The sequence below is a fragment of the Haliotis rufescens genome, unplaced genomic scaffold (assembly GCF_023055435.1).
Source record: "Haliotis rufescens isolate VD_foot unplaced genomic scaffold, xgHalRufe1.0.p SCAF_4, whole genome shotgun sequence".
Lineage (NCBI taxonomy): Eukaryota > Metazoa > Mollusca > Gastropoda > Lepetellida > Haliotidae > Haliotis > Haliotis rufescens.
The window spans coordinates 17176144-17199269 of NW_025964112.1; the positions used below are offsets into that span (position 1 = coordinate 17176144).

At 37.1% G+C, this 23126-nt stretch overlaps 1 protein-coding gene across 2 annotated transcripts; it reads left to right on the forward strand.

Annotated features, from left to right (window-relative positions):
• Nucleotides 1–328: 328 nt before the first annotated feature.
• LOC124149218 (mannose-1-phosphate guanyltransferase alpha-A-like) lies at nt 329–22578 on the forward strand. 2 transcript variants are annotated; one of them, XM_046520659.2, is made up of 12 exons: nt 329–464; nt 4556–4653; nt 7054–7157; nt 8143–8335; nt 8905–8964; nt 9565–9695; nt 11413–11430; nt 15838–15966; nt 16633–16777; nt 19063–19155; nt 19803–19974; nt 20706–22578. In XM_046520659.2, exons 1-12 carry the CDS (start codon nt 425–427, stop codon nt 20804–20806), a joined length of 1284 nt encoding a protein of 427 aa, XP_046376615.1. In that variant the 5' UTR covers nt 329–424; the 3' UTR covers nt 20807–22578. The 2 variants fall into 2 exon arrangements, with proteins under 2 accessions (XP_046376615.1, XP_046376616.1); XM_046520660.2 differs by lacking the exon at nt 11413–11430.
• The last annotated feature ends 548 nt before the right edge of the window (nt 22579–23126 follow it).

Below are 23126 nucleotides of genomic sequence, written 5' to 3' on the forward strand. Positions count from 1 at the left end.
TATATGTTTTGTTGACTTCATAAAGAAAATCATATCACTTTTTCAAAAGCTCTTAGAAAATGTCAACCTATCATTGCGCGAAATGATTAATGGCGTGGTAATATTATGAGATTTAAAGATCAATCGTCTATATGCCTAGTGTTTTTATTTGTGAATTAAGACAAAGCTACGATTCCATTAATCATTCAATTGAAATGTCGCTTTCGTTTAAGTGTAATAGCCCTTAATTAACAGTCAATTACAACCCTTGTGTTTGTTGCACGCATGTACAGACATGTAGCAATGACGTCGATGTACATTTAAGTTCGAAACAGTGGTCGATCAGACCTGCAATAGCTCTACACGTTTCCCCGGAAGTAGCGCTTGTCGTCTGTTAGAAGCGTTGCTTACGTGTTAACGGTGGTTTTGTTGCTGTCACACAGACATGTTGAAGGCAATTATCCTTATCGGCGGGCCTATGAAAGGTAAGAAATAGATTTAATCATAATTGTGTTTCTGGGTGACGTCACAATGGTCATACTTGTCACGTTTTAACAAAACATTCAATGAACGGACACCTGCAAAAGTGCATTCCTGAACCGGTTGTGATACGTCAGGCATGACAGTCGCGTGTTATTCAAGCATTCCATTACATTTTCATGTGTCTGATAAAATAAAAAGCGCTTCAGTGATATTTAACATATTTTTACAGAATTATATCCATGATTATCAGTGAAAATTAATTTATCTGAGAAGACAGTAATGGGCGTGACTCCGGGTGCAACCGGGTAGAGGGTGGTTGGAAATAAAAGCTTGAAGGTTTTGTGTTCATGAACAATAAGCATGATAAGAGTTAGTCAGACGCATGCACGTATTTGTACATGCATTTGGATCATGTAGACATATATTAGGTTGAATTTTTCAATAATAGGTTGCATTGGTGCAATGTTTTTATTGCTAAAAGGGCGGTCGGGTAGCCTAGTGGTTAAAGCGGTGGCTCGTCACGCCGAAGACCCGGGTTCGATTCCCGACATGGGTACAATGTGTGAAGCCCATTTCTGGTGTCCCCTGCCGTGATATTGCTGGAATATTGCTAAAAGCGGCGTAAAACCATACTCACTCACTCACTTTAGTGCTAAAATCGAGTCCTGAAGAATACAAGCACGTGTTTGTGTTGCTGATTGTACTAGTCCAGACATTTTTATAGTGCTAGCCCACTTTGATATCATGCCACAGTTTAACATGGATACCCGTGCAACCGGGTAGAGGGTGGTTGGAAATAAAAGCTTGAAGGTTTTGTGTTCATGAACAATAAGCATGATAAGAGTTAGTCAGACGCATGCACGGTTTTGTACATGCATTTGGATCATGTAGACATATATTAGGTTGCATTTTTCAATAATAGGTTGCATTGGTGCAATGTTTTTATTGCTAAAATCGAGTCCTGAAGAATACAAGCACGTGTTTGTGTTGCTGATTGTACTAGTCCAGACATTTTTATAGTGCTAGCCCACTTTGATATCATGCCACAGTTTAACATGGATACCCTACTCAGACATTATACTGACTCAGATCTGATCAGTCCTTGTTTTATCCCCTTAATGCCGCCAATAGTCACTCGTGATCCATTTTCCTTTGAAATGTACTGGTGGTACAAACAGATATATCAAGTTATAATTTTTTAATTTGAAGTTTACACGATATAAGGCTTTTCCATTGGATGAGAGGTCAGTCACCTGACCACAAAATTGACGTTCATAAGTGAGTGAACAACACAATTTGACGTGCATACATTTTTCACAAGACCGTGTTCTTGAAGTGATGTAAACACTGACAGACTACTTCCATATTCATGGGGAAACCCCTGGGAATTCCCTAGCACAAATACATTCAGAAGCGTTCTTTCTGTTCATTTAGACCCTTTAATCTTGAACGCAGCGTTTTAGTATACATTGAGAAACATCAGAGAGTTTAACTGCACGTTCGTTCACGAATATCCTCGCTATGACCCATCCTAGTGAACGAAACAAAGAAATGCACATCTAAACTATTGGAGTATTGACTCGATCCGTGTCTAGGCTGACACTGACAGTCTAGAGAAATCTATGAATTTACCTTAGTGTCTATTTGACAAATCTTTATTCATCTTTCAATGATCGGCCAATTGATCAATGATGACTAAAACATATAACCGCCACAGGTTCATTAAAAACTTCCAAAATCTCCCCCATCACGTTTATTGTGTCGGCCATTTTGACGTCTTGTACTTGATATAAATGTTTTATGACGCGCTGTCATTGTGACTGACTTACTGAGGTAGTTCTTAACAGACCGTTCTCATCTAATGGTGATATTATTTGAATACATGTCTTGTGTAAGATGTTTCTGAAGAGCAAGTTGTGCATACATACGCTCCATCTTCCCGAGGCAAGAGAGTTAACTGACTTTAAAATTCCAGTTTCCACCCATGCCGAACTAGGCTGGAATTACTGGGCTCGATCGTAGCGCCACCAGTGGCTATTACCAGTCATGTCCCGTCTAAGCCTCTACTATGGACCAATCAGATTCCACCTCTCGTATCACTTGTGTTTGCTTCACACAAAATGGTGGCGCCCGGTCAGTTAGATCTGTTCGACAATCGAGATCTATATTCTAATAAAACGGGTCTTACATCGCGAAATTCATCAAATCACGTGAGCACTTTGATTAAAAACATGAAAACATTTGGAAAATATCTGCTGACAACGAGTTGGCGGTGAACATGCTTTGCAAATCCTGCAACCGACCGAAATCTGCACGACAGTGGACGAACCGGATTTCGAATTCGGTGCGCGATTTTGATTGGACTATGCATAGACTCATTAACCCAGCCAAAATGTAACTCCATAATACTAGCCTAGTTCGGCAAGGGTGGAAACTGGACTTTTATAGTCAGTTAACTCTCTTGCCTCGGGAAGATGACATACGCTCATGTCACTTCTCTTTTTGAGGAACTATTTTATTCTGCAATATAACTGGTTGATGTATGGCTCTCAGTGTAAACATGAAGTCACAAATACTAAATAAAATTGTGTATAGATCTAGGCCTACATCCTTTGAGGTAAGAAATTGTGACCAAAAATTGCAAGAATTGACTTTCTCTTTGTGTGAGTCCATTGGAGTATGAACCTTCATAGAGTGAGGGCCAAACAATGTATGAACATCATCGCAAACCCCGATGTTCATACAGTTTGGCCCTCACTCAATGAAGGTTCATACTCCAAATGAACTCACACAAAGTGAAAGTCAATTATTAAGTAAACTACCCAGATTTGTGTTGCCATATTGTTTTGTACCCAGACGATACTATATCAAAGATGCACTGAAAATCTATGGATTTGTTGTAATGTTACCTCACACAGGGGTAGAATTATCATAATTAAGAAATCTATGCCCATTTCCAAGGACTAATGCTAAAAAATATCTTAACTGGTCCTTGTTACAAGTCAGTATGTTTGTATTATCAATGACATACCAGATATGAAGATTCAATATTGTTTTGATCGTGCATGAATAATGTCTCCTTGTTGTGCCAGTTTATAGCACACCTATTCACATGAGTTACCGTATTCGACGTAATAAGCGCCCCGCTCTAATAAGCGCCCACGGCGATAATTGCTAATATATTGGCTGGTGAACAATCCCAATTGGCACCCCTTCTGATTGATCAATGTACACAAGACTTATTTATTCGTGTATATGCACCCTTAATTACGGGCAATTAAATTCTAGAAAAATATATCTGTCGTGTATAATACGCACAGACTTTTCTTTTGTATCATTTCAGGCTGTCAGCATAAAACACGAAATTTACGATCTTTCAACTCTGTTTTTTTCTCACCAAAATAATATATTAATAAGAGCCCCCTATTTTCTAATTTTAAGAGCGCCCTGGGCGCTTATAACGTCGAATACGGTATATATACAAAGCAAAAATGAGTGTTCCCGCAAAGTTTGGTAGGCTTGCATTCCCTAATCTTGCAGTACTTATGGCTTTCAGTTTATTTTTAAATAAAGGCAATTCACCAGTGTCAAGTGTTAATGTTTATCAAAGCGTCATCGTTTTTTACAATGTTTACAAATAAGTATTTTTTCCGTATGAAATTTACATTTTACATAAAGATCGATGACGAAAGGTCATGTTGGAAGGTGCGTTTCATATTCTTGCGGAATGATTTCAAGGGGCCTATAGTTTTTTCCCGGGCACACAAGGTCAGCTTTCAATCATGTGACTTTATGAAGCTTACAGACAAAGTTTTTCAAGCAGCAAAAAGGTTATTTGACATGGACTTGTTAAATTATGATGCATCAATGTTAATAACTTCATAACTAATTGTGTTATCATATAATCTTCTAACCAGTCACTCAAAACATGAACATCACTTACCCCAGACATTCGTAAAAATAAATGAACATTAACAGGATTAATAATGACCCTCTTAAAGCTTAACAGTCAACTTGTTTTTCATAATGGCCAATCTTTTTTCTCTCAAAATATTGAATATGATTCATGTTCTTGATGATTCCAATATTGCAGGTACTCGTTTCCGCCCCTTGTCTTTAGAGCTGCCCAAACCTCTGTTCCCAGTGGCTGGCTTCCCGATGGTTTATCACCACATCGAGATGTGCAGTAAGGTAAGTCACGTTCCCATCTACGGCGCTGTTGGGGATAGCTCAGGGGTTAAAGTCCCCAGTGCAAACAAGAACACAATGATGCTGAGCATCAAAATCTGACTGCAAATAGTCGTGTTTATAATTTTGATGTTTGGAACGCTGAAAAAAAAAGTCAAAATAGTCTCTTCATTATTTGCTACACTATTCTCTTCAGTAGGTTAATAACATTCAGGCTTTATGATAAGAGGTAGTCTAAGTCAGTGGGAAGTGAAGTTGAAATGATTTGCTTAAGATTACTCAAAAGGCACAAAAGCAAGATAATTTGTGCAAATCCTCTTAAAACAATGCAGAAAGGTTTGAGAGCCATACTCTTGAAACAAAACCTAGATCCTAGTTCTCTCATTGTGAATGTATGTATTAATTGATGTTACATGTTGTTAATGAAATACTGAAATTTTTATAAGTTTGGCTGTGGACTTAGTCCTTACCTTCAGTTGAAATTTCTTCCAGTGAAGTGCAAAAATTGAAAATGTTAAATTCCTGAATAGCGAAAGGCATCAGCTCTGCAGTTCCCTGAAGTATATACAGACTTAAATCTTTATGAAAAAAATTGAAATGTTTATTAGTTATGTTAGGAAAGTGATCCTTACCTACATTTTCATAAGTCCAATTCTTTGTGCTGGAAAAGAAAACTCTAAACAATAAAAATATCATGAATGGTAAAAGTTTAACATTTGGACAGATTATGAGTTATGTTCCTGAAATGAATCCTTCTTTTTATGGACATGTGTTGTCTTTAAATGAAATGCAAACCCCCTAATTTGTTTTTTGATTCCTTTATAGCGAAAGGCGTCATTTCAGCTCTTGTCTGATGTGTATAATAATTGGTTGAACGCAGATGCATAGTGTGCACATCAGTTAATGGATTCACACCTCAATAAACAAAAAGAAATACATAGTCAATCCTTATGATTACATTTCACAACAACATATGTTCTCAACATAGCTGTATGACAAAAGACATAAATCAAAACAGATGAATATATGATGAAACCGATAAACATTCCATGTGTAGGATACATTTTGACTAATGGGTCAGGTTATATACTGTGGGACTAATGGGGCAGGTTATATGCTGTGGGTCTAATGGGTCAGGTCATATCTTGCGGGACTAATGGGTCAGATTATATGCTGAGGGACATGGGGCAGGTTATATACTGTGGGACTAATGGGTCAGGTCATATCTTGCGGGACTAATGGGGCAGGTTATATGGTGAGGGACATGGGGCAGGTTATATGCTGAGGGATATCGGGCAAGTTATATACTATGGGACTAATGGGGCAGGTTTATATACTGTGGGACTAATGGGGCAGATTATATCTTGCGGGACTAATAGGGCAGATTATATCTTGCGGGACTAATGGGGCAGATTATATGCTGAGGCACATGGGGCAGGTTATATGGCGAGGAACAACGGGCAAGTTATATACTGGGGGACTAATGGGGCAGGTTATATACTGGGGGACTAATTGGTAAGATTAAGTAATGGAAGACTAATGGGTCAGGTTACATACTGGGTAAACAATAAATTATTTAGGGATGAAATGCTATATTTATTTGCAAAACTGAAATTGGTATTTCACTCCAGTGAATTCAACTACTTTCAGTTTGCCTCAATGACTCTGATTTTCAGAGTAAGATCACAAAGAACATTAGAATATGTGTCTTTTCTTGTCGCATAACCTATTTATATCATTTTGTGATCTGAAAAAGTTAACATCTTGCTTCTACCTCATCTTTGTTCCTTAGTATATTTACCTCCTCAATAGAACAGATCAGAATCTATAACTATAAGTAGGCTGAACCAATGTGTAATATAGAGATCTTGGTGCACTATTTCACTTCACGATTTCACAGGCACTGTTAAATATACAGTTTTGTTGAAAAATCAATCAATCACCTGTCACATCTGTTCAGGTGTTTTAGTTCAGCTGATTATGTTTGCACATTGATTATATCAGTATAGTAAACCTTTCACATATTGTCGATATGGCAGCTAGGCAGCTCAGATTATCTGTCATCTTTCCTATCAGGGTGAAGGATTGATATAAAGAAGTATTTTTAGGGATGTAATAAATACAAAGTCTACCTAACTTAGTATGATCTAAAGCCACCATGCCAGAAACTGGATACAAAGTTTGAGAGTTTTCCATACAGTAATTGCTTCAAAGTTTAATTCATGCTGGTAGGCAAATAAATTGGCAATCTTAGGTTGTAGGTGATCACAATCTTTCTCATTCATTTTTGGTTTAAGGTTTTGTTCTTGGTGTTTTCTTGCCTCCTGCATATTTACATATTTGGCTAAAAGATTCTAAACCAAAATATGTATTACATTCATCCCTTTCTGTTCAATATGTTAGGTTCCAAACATGAAAGAAATCATCCTCATTGGGTTTTACCAGCCTAATGATGCACTGAGCAAGTTCATCATCAGCTGTCAACAAGAATTCAAGATACAGATCAGGTGAGTTCCATTTGCCACTCTGTGTGAATGTCATCAATGGTATCAGTAGAATTGACATCTGATGCATATGAAAACAGCAGACATGTCATAACAGGTCTTCATCTGAGGCAAGTGAATTTCCAACAGGCAAGCAAAATGTGCTGTCTTGACTTGTCCGTGGTCAAGTGAATTGTACAATTATATTTACTTTCCCTTTACGCCTGTGTATTAGAGTAACTTCCCTTGCTGAGTTAATTAAACTCAAAAGATAAGAACTATGACAGCAGTCATAGAACAAGAAAAAGATGTGTGAGAAATATTCTTGGTTCAATTACAATGAAGCATGTGATGTTATGGATTGCAATTACTGGACAGTTGTCCGTCTTTCTCTTCAAGGCATCGGATGAAAGACACGTTTGTTAAAGGATGTGCACAGATTAAAATTGTGTATGATGTAAATATTCATGCCAGTTCTGCCATTCATAACAAATGCTTGCCTTACTACTACATAGTGAAGTGAGCTCAGAATCCAGGCAGATTTTGTGCGAAACCATGCCCGATGTGATTGAAACGGAGCACAAACGTATTCAGTGCTTTCAAAGGATAGATGAAAACTACATAGTAGCAGAACTGTCACTCATTTTCATATCTACAAGTTCTAAGGAAGGTGAAATAATATACAACTCATTACATTAATGTTTTTTTACATTATTCATTGAAATGTTTTGGGCAAGTAGAAATATTGGCAAGTGATTTTATCTTTTTCACTTGTCCTTTGGCAAGTGGATTTTCAGAAATAATTTAAACCCTTGCATAACTTGTTAAGTCATGTCAAATATACCATGCAGACTGCAATATTATATTTCTTTAGGAGGGTATAACATGAAAAGTAAAAACCAATCAGCAAACTTAGATTCCCTGTCCACCAATACCACCAGTTTTTCCACAGAAGAATTATGCCTTCAGTACATCAACCGCCAGCAATGATGAATGTTTCTACTGACAGGTATCTCCAGGAGTATACTGCTCTAGGCACTGCAGGAGGAATCTATCATTTCCGGGACCAGATTCTCACAGGCAACCCAGAGAGTTTCTTTGTGATGAATGCGGATGTGTGTGGAGACTTCCCTCTGACCGAAATGGCAGAGTTCCACAGGTCTACTCCATCAGGCGCCTATGGGACAATCCTAGCTACTGAGGTAGGTGGACCAAAAGTATCAAGATTGATGTTATACTGAGGTCACATGTAAAGTCACTTGACATGTGCATATGTTCCACACATCTTATTTATGCCTTTAGAGTGCATCTGAGACATGGATTGGACTTAACTAGTGTGGTTTTCTTTGTTTCCTGAACTGTTTTATGTGTGGTTTAGTTGCTATTCTTGTTTAAGTTTTAAGGTAATTGCATCTGTTCTGGGATGACAGAATACAATCAGATATGTCAGGATGACTGTTAATTGGGACTATTACATGTAAAGACTAGTACATTTTGGTTGGACACTATCCCTTTGTCTAGAAGCGATTTTCATAAATCATTGACCTGTTTGAACAACTTTGAACAATATCCATCAGATGATTTTGTACTTCACAAAAATAACCTTTCAAGGCATACATATGATACTTAAAGGAACAGGATGAGATTGTACACTCACTCAAATTGCCTTATTTTATGCCACTATATAAAGAACCAGTTTATTGATTCAGATTGTAACTTTATTATTTTGGTTCATTTTAAGGCATTTGTTTGACCTTTGCCATGTTTGCAGGCAACCCGACAGCAGTCCTTGGAATATGGCTGTATAGTGGATGATAAATCCACACATGAGGTAAGATCACACACTGTTCCTTGTGGTTAAAGCATTCACTCGTCAAGCTGAAGGCCCGAGTTTGATTCTCCACATGGGTACAATGTGTAAAGCCCATGTTTGGTGTCCCCTGCTGTAATTTTGCGGGAATATTGCTAAGGCAAAGTAAAACCCAACTTAATCACTCTTTCCTTTAAAAAGATGCCATGCATCTGAAGTTCTTGAGGATGTCATTATTATGGGTTTAGTTTACAAAAAGTGTTGTCAGTTTGTATTAACACATCAAACTATCATCAATCATGCCATAATGTAACCGAATTACAAAGCTGCTTTAAAACAATGTTACATGGCTAAACCAAAATATGATTCTTCACAGATGGGATAGAATATGTGAATGATTACTGGGAGTCCTCAAATATTACTAGCCCTGTCTGCAACTTTAGCCACTAGTCTGAAGCTTGAGTCTTGTAAAAGCCTGTTTGGTGTGTTAAACTCAGCAGATAATGGCCTATGTGTCCAACACTAAACTCTACTGAAAATGATGCCATGTTTGAGCAAGTAGACTCAAAGGATTTTGGCACAGACTGCTAGTCACTGTCATGTCTGTTATGCGTTTTGCAGGTACTGCATTATGTGGAGAAACCTGGTACATTTGTCAGCACAACAATCAATTGTGGAGTGTACCTCTTCTCACCAAGTGTTTTTGAAAACCTGGAAATTTCATTTAAGAAGAATCTGGAAGAAAATTACAAGTAAGTGTTCATGTTTATCATGTTTATTGTGATGTATTGACATCATATTGTTGATATTTTTCCTAAATTGTTAGGTAAGCATTTGGATGATGAGTATAAAACACTGACTAGTTAGTGGAGTATGTTACAATGTGAGCACAATGTCAGTTTAGTACAAAAAATTGAATACTGATGTTGACATGAATGATGAACTGTCGAATACCCTATGCTCATAATGTGTAGGTTGTTAGAAGCTCAGGGAATCTGGAAAATAGGGTTTGGTCTATCAGTGTGTATTGGATTACCATAAATATACATAAAAGATCAGGACATGTTGTAATAACCATAAATAATGTTGATAGTTATTGAAAAGTTATTTTGATTGTTGAATGCCATCAAGGTATGCCTGTTTTCTTTGCCCTTCATCCATCTATTTATTTTACTTTCATGTAAGAGGCAATATTTCCTTCGTCTGTTTCATAGTTTATGAAGCAAGTTCTGTAAGATAACAAAAAGGGTATTACAGTATTAAGTAGCATATTGCTAGAGATAGAGCATATTTGTCTGCATTGATTTGAAAGAATATCTTAATTCATCTGATATGCCTTCTGAACTTAACCACTCAAATGTGACTCAAACATTGTTTAGCCAGGTCATTTTATCCTCATGTAAAACACAGTGCATTATTATGTTGATAATATTAAGGCCATAAAAAAACTATACTTACCTCATGCCGTTGACATGATTGATAAGAAATTGTTAAGTTCGTTTAATTTTGAGAACGGTGCATGTTTTATATTGAGTATCTGGTGATAATTTGTTCCAGGTTTTGGTTTAATATTTGCACTTTATTCTGACTTTCATTTTATGATCATGTTGAAATAAATGTCATGTTCTCTCACAGATAAGGCTTAATACTGCCAAATTATTAGCAGGGAATTGTCAAGTAAATCTCCCACTGCACACACAGAGTACACAACCAATCGCCATGAAATCAGATCTTGTGTTTCGATATGATACCTCTGTATGAAGATCTGATGTCGGGAGGTTGCATCAGGTGAACTTTCTAATAAGCCAATCAACATCAAGGTTTCCAAGTTATTGGTACATGTGAAGTATTCAGAGCAGTATGTCTGATTTCTGTATCTCAAAAAAGAAAAAATACAGGCATTTCCAAATGGAAATAATAATGGCAGTACATTGTTGTAGATATTTAATACTGTCAGTCATTTTTAAGCACCATGTCATCTACACCTAAAAGGGAGTACTATCAAAGGACTATATGTGCCTGGTGTCAGTTTTCTTTTCTTTTGGTCGGCATTTCCAAATTGAGATGAATTAAACAAAAGTAGTAGAAAGTATACATCTGAACCCACAAAATTCATCATTTAGAGTGGGCTTTCAGAAGTTTCTCAGGGTTCAACTGATGTGACCTCCCATGGAGGTTTTTAGGTCCTGTGTGTTTTTTTGCACGGATGGCCCAGTCTTTTAAGGCTGCAATTTGCTGTGCAGACTTGTGTCCTTTAGGTATGCCAAATTCCAGATTTGCCCTCAATTTGTGATCATTACTAAGCTGGCATGCTGGAATATACCTGAAGTACTATTTAAGGCAGTGATAAACAAGTCTCACTCACTTTTGCTCAGGTTATGAGCACAGTTCAGCTGAAACAATCTTTTCACAAAATATGAAGCAGACGGCTTTATGGTACGTACTTATGAGCCCAACGTTTCCTTCTAGTTACACAGATTTCTGTAGGTATGTACACTGCCTGCAAACGCATGCCCTGTCACCCTAATGTTTGCATGCAGCATCTACAGTTCTCCTTTGAATGCATAGTCTACCCCTGCAGAGTGTTTAGATACATTATCAGTGAAGGCATGTTTCCCTAATTGTGAAAATGTACTGATTAACGTGTTATTGCTGTTGGACTTAGTGTAGAAGAGGTGTTCTGAAGGTGGATAATTTTCTTAATATTCTGGGATCAGGGAATAGTTGTGTGTAGCATGCAGCTGTGTTGTCAGTGTGTGAGATGGCTGAGTGGTTGTCATTGTTGGTTGGATGTGGGCTATAAATGATGTTTGGATCGCTGTCGTTTGTAGTTTTGAATGGTGTGTGGTTAATGTCAGTCTGTGCCATTTCCTCATTTGTTCCTTGCTTTGTTAAAGTAGGGTTCCCAGCTAGAACTCCATGCTTGCTGTAAGAGCCGACTTATGAGGAGCTGGTGATAACTTACTATGAGTGCCTTGGCTGATTGTGTTATTGTGCATTAACAGTGTGGATCGTTACTCGTGTTGTCTCTGGTTTGCCTTGACTTGATTATTTAAGGGCAGCCACATGGCTTCAATATTGTTGACTGTTGTAAAACAACATTCACTTCCTTCTCTTGTTAAAATATGGATATATTGATCAAGCTGATTTGGTTTAACTATTTCATGTTTGTGTCTATATCATGCATCTCATTATTCATCATTCAAAATGGGGGAAAGTGTAAGCTTGATGTAATTGAGACATAAGACCTCAGCACTACTCTGGAAATTCTTAAATCAGTCAGTGGTAATGAATGTTTATGTTGGATATGATAGAATGCAGTTAATACAAACATACTTTTATGTGTGTATTGCTGTTCACCGCCGTCATATAGCTGGAATACTGCTGAGTGTAGCGTTAAACAACAAACCAACCAACCCACAAAATACTGTGGTGGAACAAATAAGAGTTTATTACACAATCTCCCGAGATCATTAGCTGAATGTTGGAATTGGCCGAAGATGAGGTTTTTCTTTCAAACATTAATACTAGTCACAGCTTGCTGGAGTGATGGGGAGAAATCACAACTCGAATATGACAGATTTTTAATTATTGTTGGATTGCACAACACTGACTTTCAGAAGTTGGGGTATTGTAGATGGTGAATGTATTATTTCCTTAATAGATAACTGTACTCGCTGTATTAAGCACCCTCCTCCAATAAGCATCTCTCAAACAAATTCTAAACCAACTTATAAGTAATCATATAAGTGCCCCCTACTTGACTGAAAATGTATGTGACAGGCCGTATGTTCTTGCAGATTCTTTTACAGAAACAAGGGTGTAGAAAGGGCATATAATTGCAAAGTGACTATTATCAAAAGAAGTTTTAGTTTCTTCAACTTTCGAAGTGTTTGTTCACTACTGCTAGGAAATACATGTATATATTACTTTTTGTCATAGGTTTAATAGGTGCCTGAGGTACTTATTGTGAGAAATACTATGTTTCATGCATGCTGTAATATAATTGGAAATTAAAAACCTTTGGATTTTCCCAGTTACCAGGATTTGTATATTGACATGGACTGATTTATAAGGTTTGGTTACTTGTGTATGTAACATATATTACATAATTAAGCATCAGCATGGATTAGAAAATATTGATATTAATTATCAGTTGATTATATACATGATATATGGCAACAACATTGTTAAAAAATGATTCCATTCTTTCACCTTTCCTTCGTTTTTTGTTCACAGTTTTGAACAATGTCATTAGTGCTAATCTTCTGCTCCTCTTTATATAATCAGTAACACATTCATACTGTGTTAAACTTCTTTACTTCATTTACAGGTACTTACTTCAGATCCGGGGTAGAATAGGTCTTCAGCAACCCATGCTTGCCGTAAAAGGCGAATATGCTTGTCGTAAGAGGCAACTAGCGGGATTGGGTGGCTTGCTGACTTGGTTGAAGCATGTCATCGATCCCAATTGCATGGATCGATGCTCATGATATCAATCACTGGATTGTCTGGTCCAGACTCGATTATTTACAGACTGCCGTCATATAGCTGGAATATTGCTGAGTGCATCGTTAAACAACAAACTAACCAACCTTCTACAGTCAAGTCCCGTTAATCCGACATTGTTGGTTGCATATGATTATGTCGGATTAACGAGTATGTCGGATAAACGAAATTGGTGGTATAAAGGTTCGTGATCGAAAATTGGACAACTACCTGATAGATAACGAGACGAACACGTCAGAAAATGAAAAATGAAATATTCATATTGTTGTGTTACATTGTCAGGGGAATATGTTTTCTAATCATGCAGCCACTAAACTTTAACACAAAACTATTGTTACAGACTGTATGACTGATTCAAAATTAACTGAAATTGACTCAAAATTTTAGAGCATAGTCTGGAATGGAAGTCGCTTATTTGAAACTAGTGCCGCAATGCTTAAGAAAGCTGCTTTCTTAGTGGCTAATGTCGACTTCCTGTAAGTAATTTCATTGGTCGGTCAAAGTTCGCGAAAGGTCTCGCATCAAAACATGGCGCTGTGTACTCGTAGGCAGATGACCACAGATCACTGTGTCGGATTAACGAGACTGATTAATGAGTGATTTCAGCAATTCGTTGCAAATTAGTTGTGTTGGGGTCGGAGTGCGAGACTGTCGGATTAACGGGTCTAAATAGCACTGATTTAATCGGTTCCCATCATTTGTGTCGGATAAAGCCGATTGTCGTATTAACGAGTGTCGGATAAACGAGACTTGACTGTTCTTCTGATTAACCTCTTATCACTCAATTGTTCAAATTGAGTTGACTTGTCAAAAATGTCAAGACAGTTGTACAGCAATAAATAGTATTATCACTCAAATGGGGTATGTAACAGCTTGAGACAATGTGAGAGATGATTTGGGGAAGTTTATGTTCTATTTTGCTAATCTACATGATGTTAGGGTGATGGGTCCTACAATTGCCTTTTCCAAGAACAGTAATGTTAAGTTGACTTGACTGACTTATGATTGCAGTAGGACACATTAATAACCAAATAACATATTTGTTGTCAACTTCTCTACAAGTTCAAAAATAGGCTGTTTGTGGGAGGAAATATGCAGAGGTCTATCATGTTCAGCAACTGTGTGAGCTTGACATTTTTTCAAATTATATCTACAGATCTAAATATTCCTTTACAGGCCATAATTCATCAATGATTTTTCGCCGCTTCAGCAATGTTCAACAAATATATTATTCAAGTTTGGTGGTCTAAGATTGTTTGGTTGCTGCAAATTGATTGTAATGGAGTTTATGCACTAGGGATTAATATGTTAGTTACAATTTATTTTACTGACACTTTTCAACTGAATTCAACCGATATTGATTTCATTAACTAGTTGGCTGCTTGAGCCGTTTCCTAAAGCTGCACAGTCCATGAATTTAGCACTTTTTGTTTTTTTGTGTAGATCTATTTGTATCGTTTTCAAACATGTCAAAAACAACTTATCATGTTTATGAATCAGGTAAAACTATATTTTGTTAGCTATACACCTTGGATCGATGCTCATGATATCAATCACTGGATTGTCTGGTTCAGACTCGATTATTTACAGACCGCCGTCATATAGCTGGAATATTGCTGAGTGCGGCGTTAAACAACAAACAAACCAACCAACCAACCAACCATGTGCAAGATGATATTGAAAATGCAATCACTTGCATCAACTTGATTAGTTATTTTGTCATGAAAAACATATCCTTGTAGTGTTTTAGATTAAGAATAATAGTTCAGGAGTCCTTAGATGAAGGTTTTATCATGGAAATCCCCAAGGACCCAGGGAATCACACACCCTACACCCACAATCCCCATAATTCTATTGCTGTCATTGGGAAAATTCAATTTGAAAGAAATGAACAACTTAGTAGCTTTATGCTGGTTCTGCTAAAGAACAGCAGAATGATTATGAGTTTCTGTGATTTATAACTATTACAAAGGTTGTAAGCAATATAATGAACAACTGAGGAAGCAATGTCTTGCACCATGTGGCATGTTAGTGTGATACATTCATGTGTTTTCAGCTCTATCGCATCTGTGTCTGTTGATGTACAGTTCTCCATTGTGTGCTTCAGAGAATACTTCAATAGTTGTTGCCATGTCCTCAGGAAGTGTTGCAGCATAACGATTATCATAGCTCACATACAGTAGTTGCAGCATCAAGATTGTTGTGTGTAACTAGTTTAAGTCATTTACTATCAGCTGGAACTAAATAGAATCTGTAACTCATGAGATAAATTTTGAATAATGACATTCTTAAGGGAATATTTCTACTAAGTTCAGAGAGTGATGTCAAATATTATAGGCAGAACTGATATCTGCTTTAAGCTAATGTTAGCTCTCCATTTGTCAGTTTTGACTTCAATACGCCGTCAAAAGAGGTGATTCGCTTGGAACAGGACATCTTCGCTCCCCTGGCAGGCACAGGGAAGTTGTTCATCTTCCCCACAACCAGGTTCTGGAGTCAGATCAAGTCCGCAGGGTAAGATACAACAGCCATTTGTTAGCTCTAGATAGCTTTCTATTCTAAGACCAACTGTCCATTTGATACCCTCTTGGACAAAATAAAGAATCGTCTATGGCAAACAGTCAACATGGTCAAGTATGATTGTAATGATGGATATGAGGAAATCATATTATGGTTTTACTGTTAATTGAAAATAGTATTTACACCGTGTACATCTATCCCATAGGGATTCCGGATTAGAATCGGTCCCTGGCAGCCTATGCTAGTTGTAAGAGGTGACTCTCAGTAGATCGGGTGGTCAGGCTTGGTGACTTGGTTAATTTCATGCCAAAGTACCCCCAAAGCATGGATCATTGCTCATAATGTCATGATCTACTCTCGGGTCCAGATTTGTTTATTCATAGACTGATGTCGTATAGCTGGAATATTGGAGTGTGGAGTTTAACAACAAACACACACCATGTACACCTGCAGTTTTAAAATATTGTCTGCTAAGTGATACTAAGTTTATGAGCATTTTTTAATATTTCAGCATCTTAGCATTTGAAAATAACTTGTTTAGTTCTCAGCCTTATGTATCTCTACAGCAAGATTTATTGGTCATATTGTGAAATTCTGTTCTACATTCAATGGTGTAAAGTGGGATGTGACATGCTGAATGAGATCTGTGTTTGTTCCCAGGGCTGCCATCTATGCAAACCGCCACTACTTGGCCATCTACCACAGCACACATCCAGAGAGGTTGACAACCAATGGAGAGGGCAAGATAAAGGTCATAGGAGACGTCTTCATCCACCCTACAGCAATGGTGCACCCTACAGCTGTGGTAAGATTACTGGCATTCCTGCATACCAAGGGGCCTGTAGTGTAAGGCCTTACAATTCACTGGGATGATCCCTTAGAGTCAGCAGTGTTAGCAATCTCATTAAATTCAGATTTTTTAATCCAATATGATACCTCTCCACATGAAGATCTGAGGATGTGAATTTTCTAATCAGCCAATCGGCATGGTTTTGACTTAATTCTCTGAACAAGTGAGCAAAACATTTAGGCAAACATATCTGATTTCTGTGTCTCAAACGTGAATATAAGCTTAATGCAATAATATAATGCTGTGCTATTATCACATGATTATATTGTTGAGGATAGATTATACATCCTGTCGTTTCTGATCACCATGACATCTAAGCCCGAAAGGGTGTACTACTGAGGGTAGAGATGATTGAAATACTGTTCAAAGCAGTATTAAGCTCTCTTACTAGGGCCATTGCCTCATGGGGGATTAACTTGGCATCACTATATCAGGATTCAAAATTAACATAAGTGCTCTAGTCTGAGACCAGTGACATTCAAGGAGGAGAATTGACATTTCATTGTGGACTACCACGTTTTGCCATGAGATAGATTACAACTCTATAGCATGTTATTTATTGCGGACAAGTGAAAATATCAATAAATTTCTAACCCTGTATATTACAGTCAGAAACAGAAAGACATTATGAAGCAGATTGGTAAAGTTGACATTAACATATTTGTATTCTTTTATTTCTTGGTTTATGACAGGCATATGTTTTTGTCTGTTGGGTTGGTTGGTATTCATGATATATATATGTTACTAAACAAATTTATGGGGATGCAGGTTAGCACATGTTCGAGGCCCTTAACATACCGGTATATGGTACTACTTGGAATAATTGTTGCTTTCTGGTTAAGCAATTTCTTGCTTTGATATTTCTAATGTAAAAGATTGGTCATATAATTTATATATTTTTTACCCTACAGAAACACTATTTAACAATCTCATTATAATTACATTTTTTATTCTTATGCATTACCTCTCTGAAGATCTGACAACACCTCCAAAATGCCCATAGAAGGAATTAGAGAAGAGTGTTCAACACTACCATGGTTTTGGAGGAAAAATCAATTAAAATTTTATCAGTTTTAATTTTGTTTGGCCAATTAGAATTATTTTAAAACAAAATATAATGTGTACATATGTCCTATGTGCAATTAAAATGTTTGTTTTTTTATTCTTCCATGAACAGTTATATTATTTTTACATTTTTACAGGATATGGTTATGTAAACTGACGTGTAAAAACATTCATGAATTGCAATTATCAGGAATATGAATCTTGTCATGCCCCAATACACATCCACGCCTTTATAACACTTGGTGACAGCAGTTGCTTAATCATGTTACTGGTGGCATGTAGTGTGAACTCTGACTGAGGAGAAATCAAAACCTTTTCAGTTTAGACAAGGATGTCAAAAACAAGTAGCATGATATGTAGGTGCACAATAACCTTAACATGTCATGAGATGAGAGAGAAATCAGAGGAAGATGAACACAAGTGAATGAAACAATCTATATAGCCACTGAGCGCTTGATATCAATGTCAGGTGAAATGGAGAAGTGTTGACACACATCACTGCCAGCTGTTTCATGCTATAGTCTTTTTCTTATAGCTTTGTAAAATTTGTGAAAGTAATTGGTAATTTTAGGGGTAAATATGCCTCTTATTCATGTAAGGCATTGTGACTGCTACTTAATTTCCACAGTTGTAGATGATGATACAAAGCAACATGTTTGACTGTCTAGAACTGCTTGATGTATTATGACCGCCCCGTGGTCTTGTGGTAGAGCGTTGATTTTACAGTAGTAAAGAAGTTATTATTCATAAATTGTGTCTACTTTGTCAAACAACTTCTTTAATACTGTAAGGGCGCCGTTTCATTACAGATCCTTATCAACGTCAACATCGATTGATTTTACAGTAGTACAAGAGGTTGTTATCCATAAATTATGTTTACTTTGTCAAACAACTTCTTTAATAATATAAAGGCGACGTTGCGGTATGGTTCCTTATACCGTTGTCAAACAATAATCTTGAACGCGACCCTACACCTATTTTCTGTTTATTGTTGAGTTTAACAGTTCAGCCTGAATCATATGCTCACGCCTGTTGGTTCATGTGTACTCTCATGAATCAAATCCTGCATGGTGGAGTTATATTCCTTGTAATAAACAAATTGGATATGAAGCCACCATATAGTTGCTCACCATTTTTATGTTTTTAAACTCACGATAATATTTTTTTGTTTCCAGCTTGGTCCAAACGTGACAATAGGTCGCAATGTTACCGTAGGCGAGGGAGTGAGAGTAAGGGAGAGCATCATCCTAGAGGGCGCCACTCTACAGGTTGGTTCTCTAGCACCGTGGTCAGATGGGGAATTCTGATCAGTAGGCCCATGCATATAGATTCTTTGCATTCAAGGGTAGCTGTAAATCCAGGTGATGTTCAAGCAACATTGCCTGCGGAGTGTGAATAAGATTGGCTTGGGGACCACCTGAAAACGCTAGAATCCAAAAATGCTTAACTCAGGTTGATGAATTATTCAGAAACTCTGTTTTCATGTTTCCTTCCAAGAATTGCTTTGTTACCATCCATTAATATGATTTTCATGTGAGGGAATCAGGGCAGGGTCACCAAAGACGTATGACAGTCTCTAGAGGAAGATTATATAATAATAGTTCACATATGTGGAAATGATGATGATGAACATTGAAGTGGACATTTAAAGATACAAAGTGCTTTTGCATTTTGTCTTTTGGGAAGGGTCACGAAAAGATAAGTGCAAGGATATGGGGTGGGTCATCAAAAATAAGACAAGCATTAGGGGAGGGTCATTATTGTCAAAACAGTAGTACATAAAAAAGCTCTGACCCACCCCCTGAAATAAATGATTGGCCCCTAATACAGTTTGAGCTTTCGTACATTTGGCCGTGTTTACCTGATCTTATTGTTTGTTGACCAGTAACATGTGTTTGCACATTCTCTTCACCAGAATCACTGTTGTATACTGCAAAGCATTGTGGGATGGCACAGCACAGTGGGAGTGTGGAGTCGGGTTGAAGGAACTCCCAATGACCCAAACCCAAACAAGCCATTTGCCAAGCTACAAATCCCATCCATGTTCACTGTTGATGGCAAGCTGAACCCCTCTATTACTGTAATAGGTTGGTAATCTTGTTACCCTTCTTTCTTAGTTGGAATGTACAGGCAAGTATGTTGACAATGCTGTCCACTGATTCATGTTCTTTACATACTTGTGATTGTAGCTTCTTGTTATGGACAGCAATGTGTTATGTTCCCCATAAACTCATATACCTCTATGACCGCCTGCATGGTCTAGTGGTAGTGCGTCTGCCAGGAGAGTTGGCGGTTTGATCCCCAGCCGCGTCATACTAAAAGATGATAAAAGATGGTACTTACACTCGGCATTAAGGGGCTAAAACAAGGGACTGGTCGACTCAAAGTCAGTATACTGTGTCGAGTGGAGTATTCATGTTAAGCTGCAGCATGGTATCACAGTGGGCTGGCACTATAAAATCAGCATTAGTCCAGCCTAGTACAAACAGACACACACACATGCATCCACATTGCTAAATGAGTGCAATGATCTTGAAAACGACATTGAACCCCATTTCACCTCACCTCATATACCTCTGTACTATAATACCTACTATCATAGCTTCCATTTGGTTTCCAGAGCAGAACAGCTCCCTCGAATCACGTCACATAATAAATAATAAATTTCCATGCAAAAACATGTGGTTAAAGCGTTGGCTAGCCTAACCGAAGACCCGGGTTCGAATATCACTAAAACCAGCTTAAAACCATACTCATTCACACTCACTCATGCAAAAACAAATGACAATATTCAAATAGTTGATTTGTGTTTGTTTAGGTTCGAATGTCCAGGTGCCGTCTGAAGTGATTGTCCTCAACTCCATAGTACTGCCTCATAAAGACTTGCAAGGCTGCTACAAGAACCAGATCATCCTGTAGGCCTCCCACACCCTGCTCACACCCTGTCCACCAGCACAGGAGCTGTCTCTTTGGTCATCATGGTTTCCTCAGTGATGGTCACAGATGCAAAAGATGTTTAATTACTTCTTACTGAGAAAAATATGACAATTAAGCTCCTTTCTCAGGCACTGGTTTAAGGGATTTTATCATTTTGGATGTCAAAAAGAGTGCTTTCAAGATTGCAGTATTCTGGTAAGCTGTAATCAATTCCTTTTATTTGGGGTGTTTTGATGATGGGGGCTAGTGCAGGAAAAACTGGATTATTTATTTTCAGATTAGAAGTATTTGTTTGAATATCTTTGAGGATATTCACTGGTTTTAAGACATGATTATTGCTGGTCGTATTTCATTACACCATGGGCAGTAACCACTGGTTGTTATTTCAAGAATACTGGAATACACAACTTTCACAAGAGGAAATGAGAGCAATAGCGATTCTACTATGACTACTATCAAATCTTCCACCAGAAGTATAAATTTTAACTGTGGTCTTTCTGTGCACAATAATGATTGAGAACCTCTCAATGACATCTTCTGTTTTCACATGAAGCTTACTGGTTTTCATTCTTTGAAAGCTTCTAAATTTAAAACAGTTTATCTCCTACTTGTTAGGAAATATATGCTGTGGTACAATGGTTATGGATTCATGTAGGGTTGGTTAGTTGGATAGCAGGAACTAGTTTGGAAAACTAGAAAAATTGGAGAATATGGCTTATAGAAAATATCTTCATTGAAGATTCAGACATTGATTCACTGCCATTTGGTTTTATGCAATCAGATGAAATGTTAATTATTTTGTCGTATATTATGTCTGCAGCATTAGAAATTGGCACTAGTCCTATAGTTTAGGTATCCTGAGGACTAGTAGAAATTTGCGCTTTTAAGGGTTTTGCTGTATGTTATCATTTTAAGGACTAAAACTGTTTGTTTCTATCGCTGGATGCTTTTGTAAAGTAATATGTTGCATCACATGGTTAATAGTCCTATTTCAAATCCCACAAATTTGTTTATTTAATGCAACTGTTTTTGTTTTCTATGTTATGGACAAAATGATGTTTGTATGAATGAAATACTTTGTAATGAGTATTGTATGAAAGCATGACTGTGAGTTGTGTGTTTCTGCTGCTCATTTCATATAACATCTCAACACTATTCCATTCATTTCCTTGCTGCCGTTTGCATGTTGCATTAGGGATGATTGGGTGATTGCTTAGCATATTTAACACAAGCAAGTATTATTTGGAGAGACATATTCCTATTGTACCAGTGTTTCTTTGTGTATGTATATCTTTAAGCATACTGAATGTCTTTTTTTGAGGCTTTGAGTGCCACAAAATTGTTTTCTGTGCAACTTTCAAAAGACATATAAAAATGTTTTTAATATGAGTAGAGAAAGTGAATCTCGTTTTTTTACCTCATTTTTATAGTATCTCTTATGAATCAATTAATATGAGAAGATTTATATCGTTTCCAGAAATAGATGGTCCTGGCTGCATCAAAGAATTATTAGCCATGTCCTATTATGACTGTTTTGAGATAAAAGATAGATTTTGCAGGAAATGAGAGAAGAAAACAAGTACTAGAATGCAATACCTACTTTCTCTTCACACTGGTACTAATAAGATTTAGATGCTTTATTTATATTCCTCGCATTATTCAACACCTGTGTCATATTGTCTGCATGAATGATGGAATATATATATGTTCATACAACATTGTAAATAGGAGGGAGAATAAACAATTGAATTTTTTGTGTTTATCTTTCTCAAATCTGTGTGAAAAGCCAGGATGTTGCTGATGCAGCATAATATAAAAACAAATCAGGTCTCCAAAACTAAACAAATACATTTTTCGCATTATCCATTGGTTCACTTCCAAGTCCTTTTTGCGTGTCAGTAGCCCAAATGTTGCTGATACAGCATATAAAACATTAAAAATATTTGTCTTTTGGACAGATGTATCAAAACAAACACATAGGAAATTAGTCCTGCACCATGACCGTGGAATATATTTATTTTATGAAAAAATAATAATCTAGAAATGCATACAAAAGCAAGTCTAGCCAGCTCAAGCTAGCTCTATTATGAAATCAGCATAGGGAATTTTTTTCATTTTTAGAGTCAAGAAGGATATTGTGTAATATAAGATTTCAGAGACTACATGTTAGTCTAATAGGAAATATATGACAAACAATAAGAACAAAACCAATTCATAATGTGATCACACTCTTCCCCCCCCCTCCTGAAAAACCCCAAAACAAACAAAACAAAACAAAGGCGATGAGTGTACTCAACTTGTT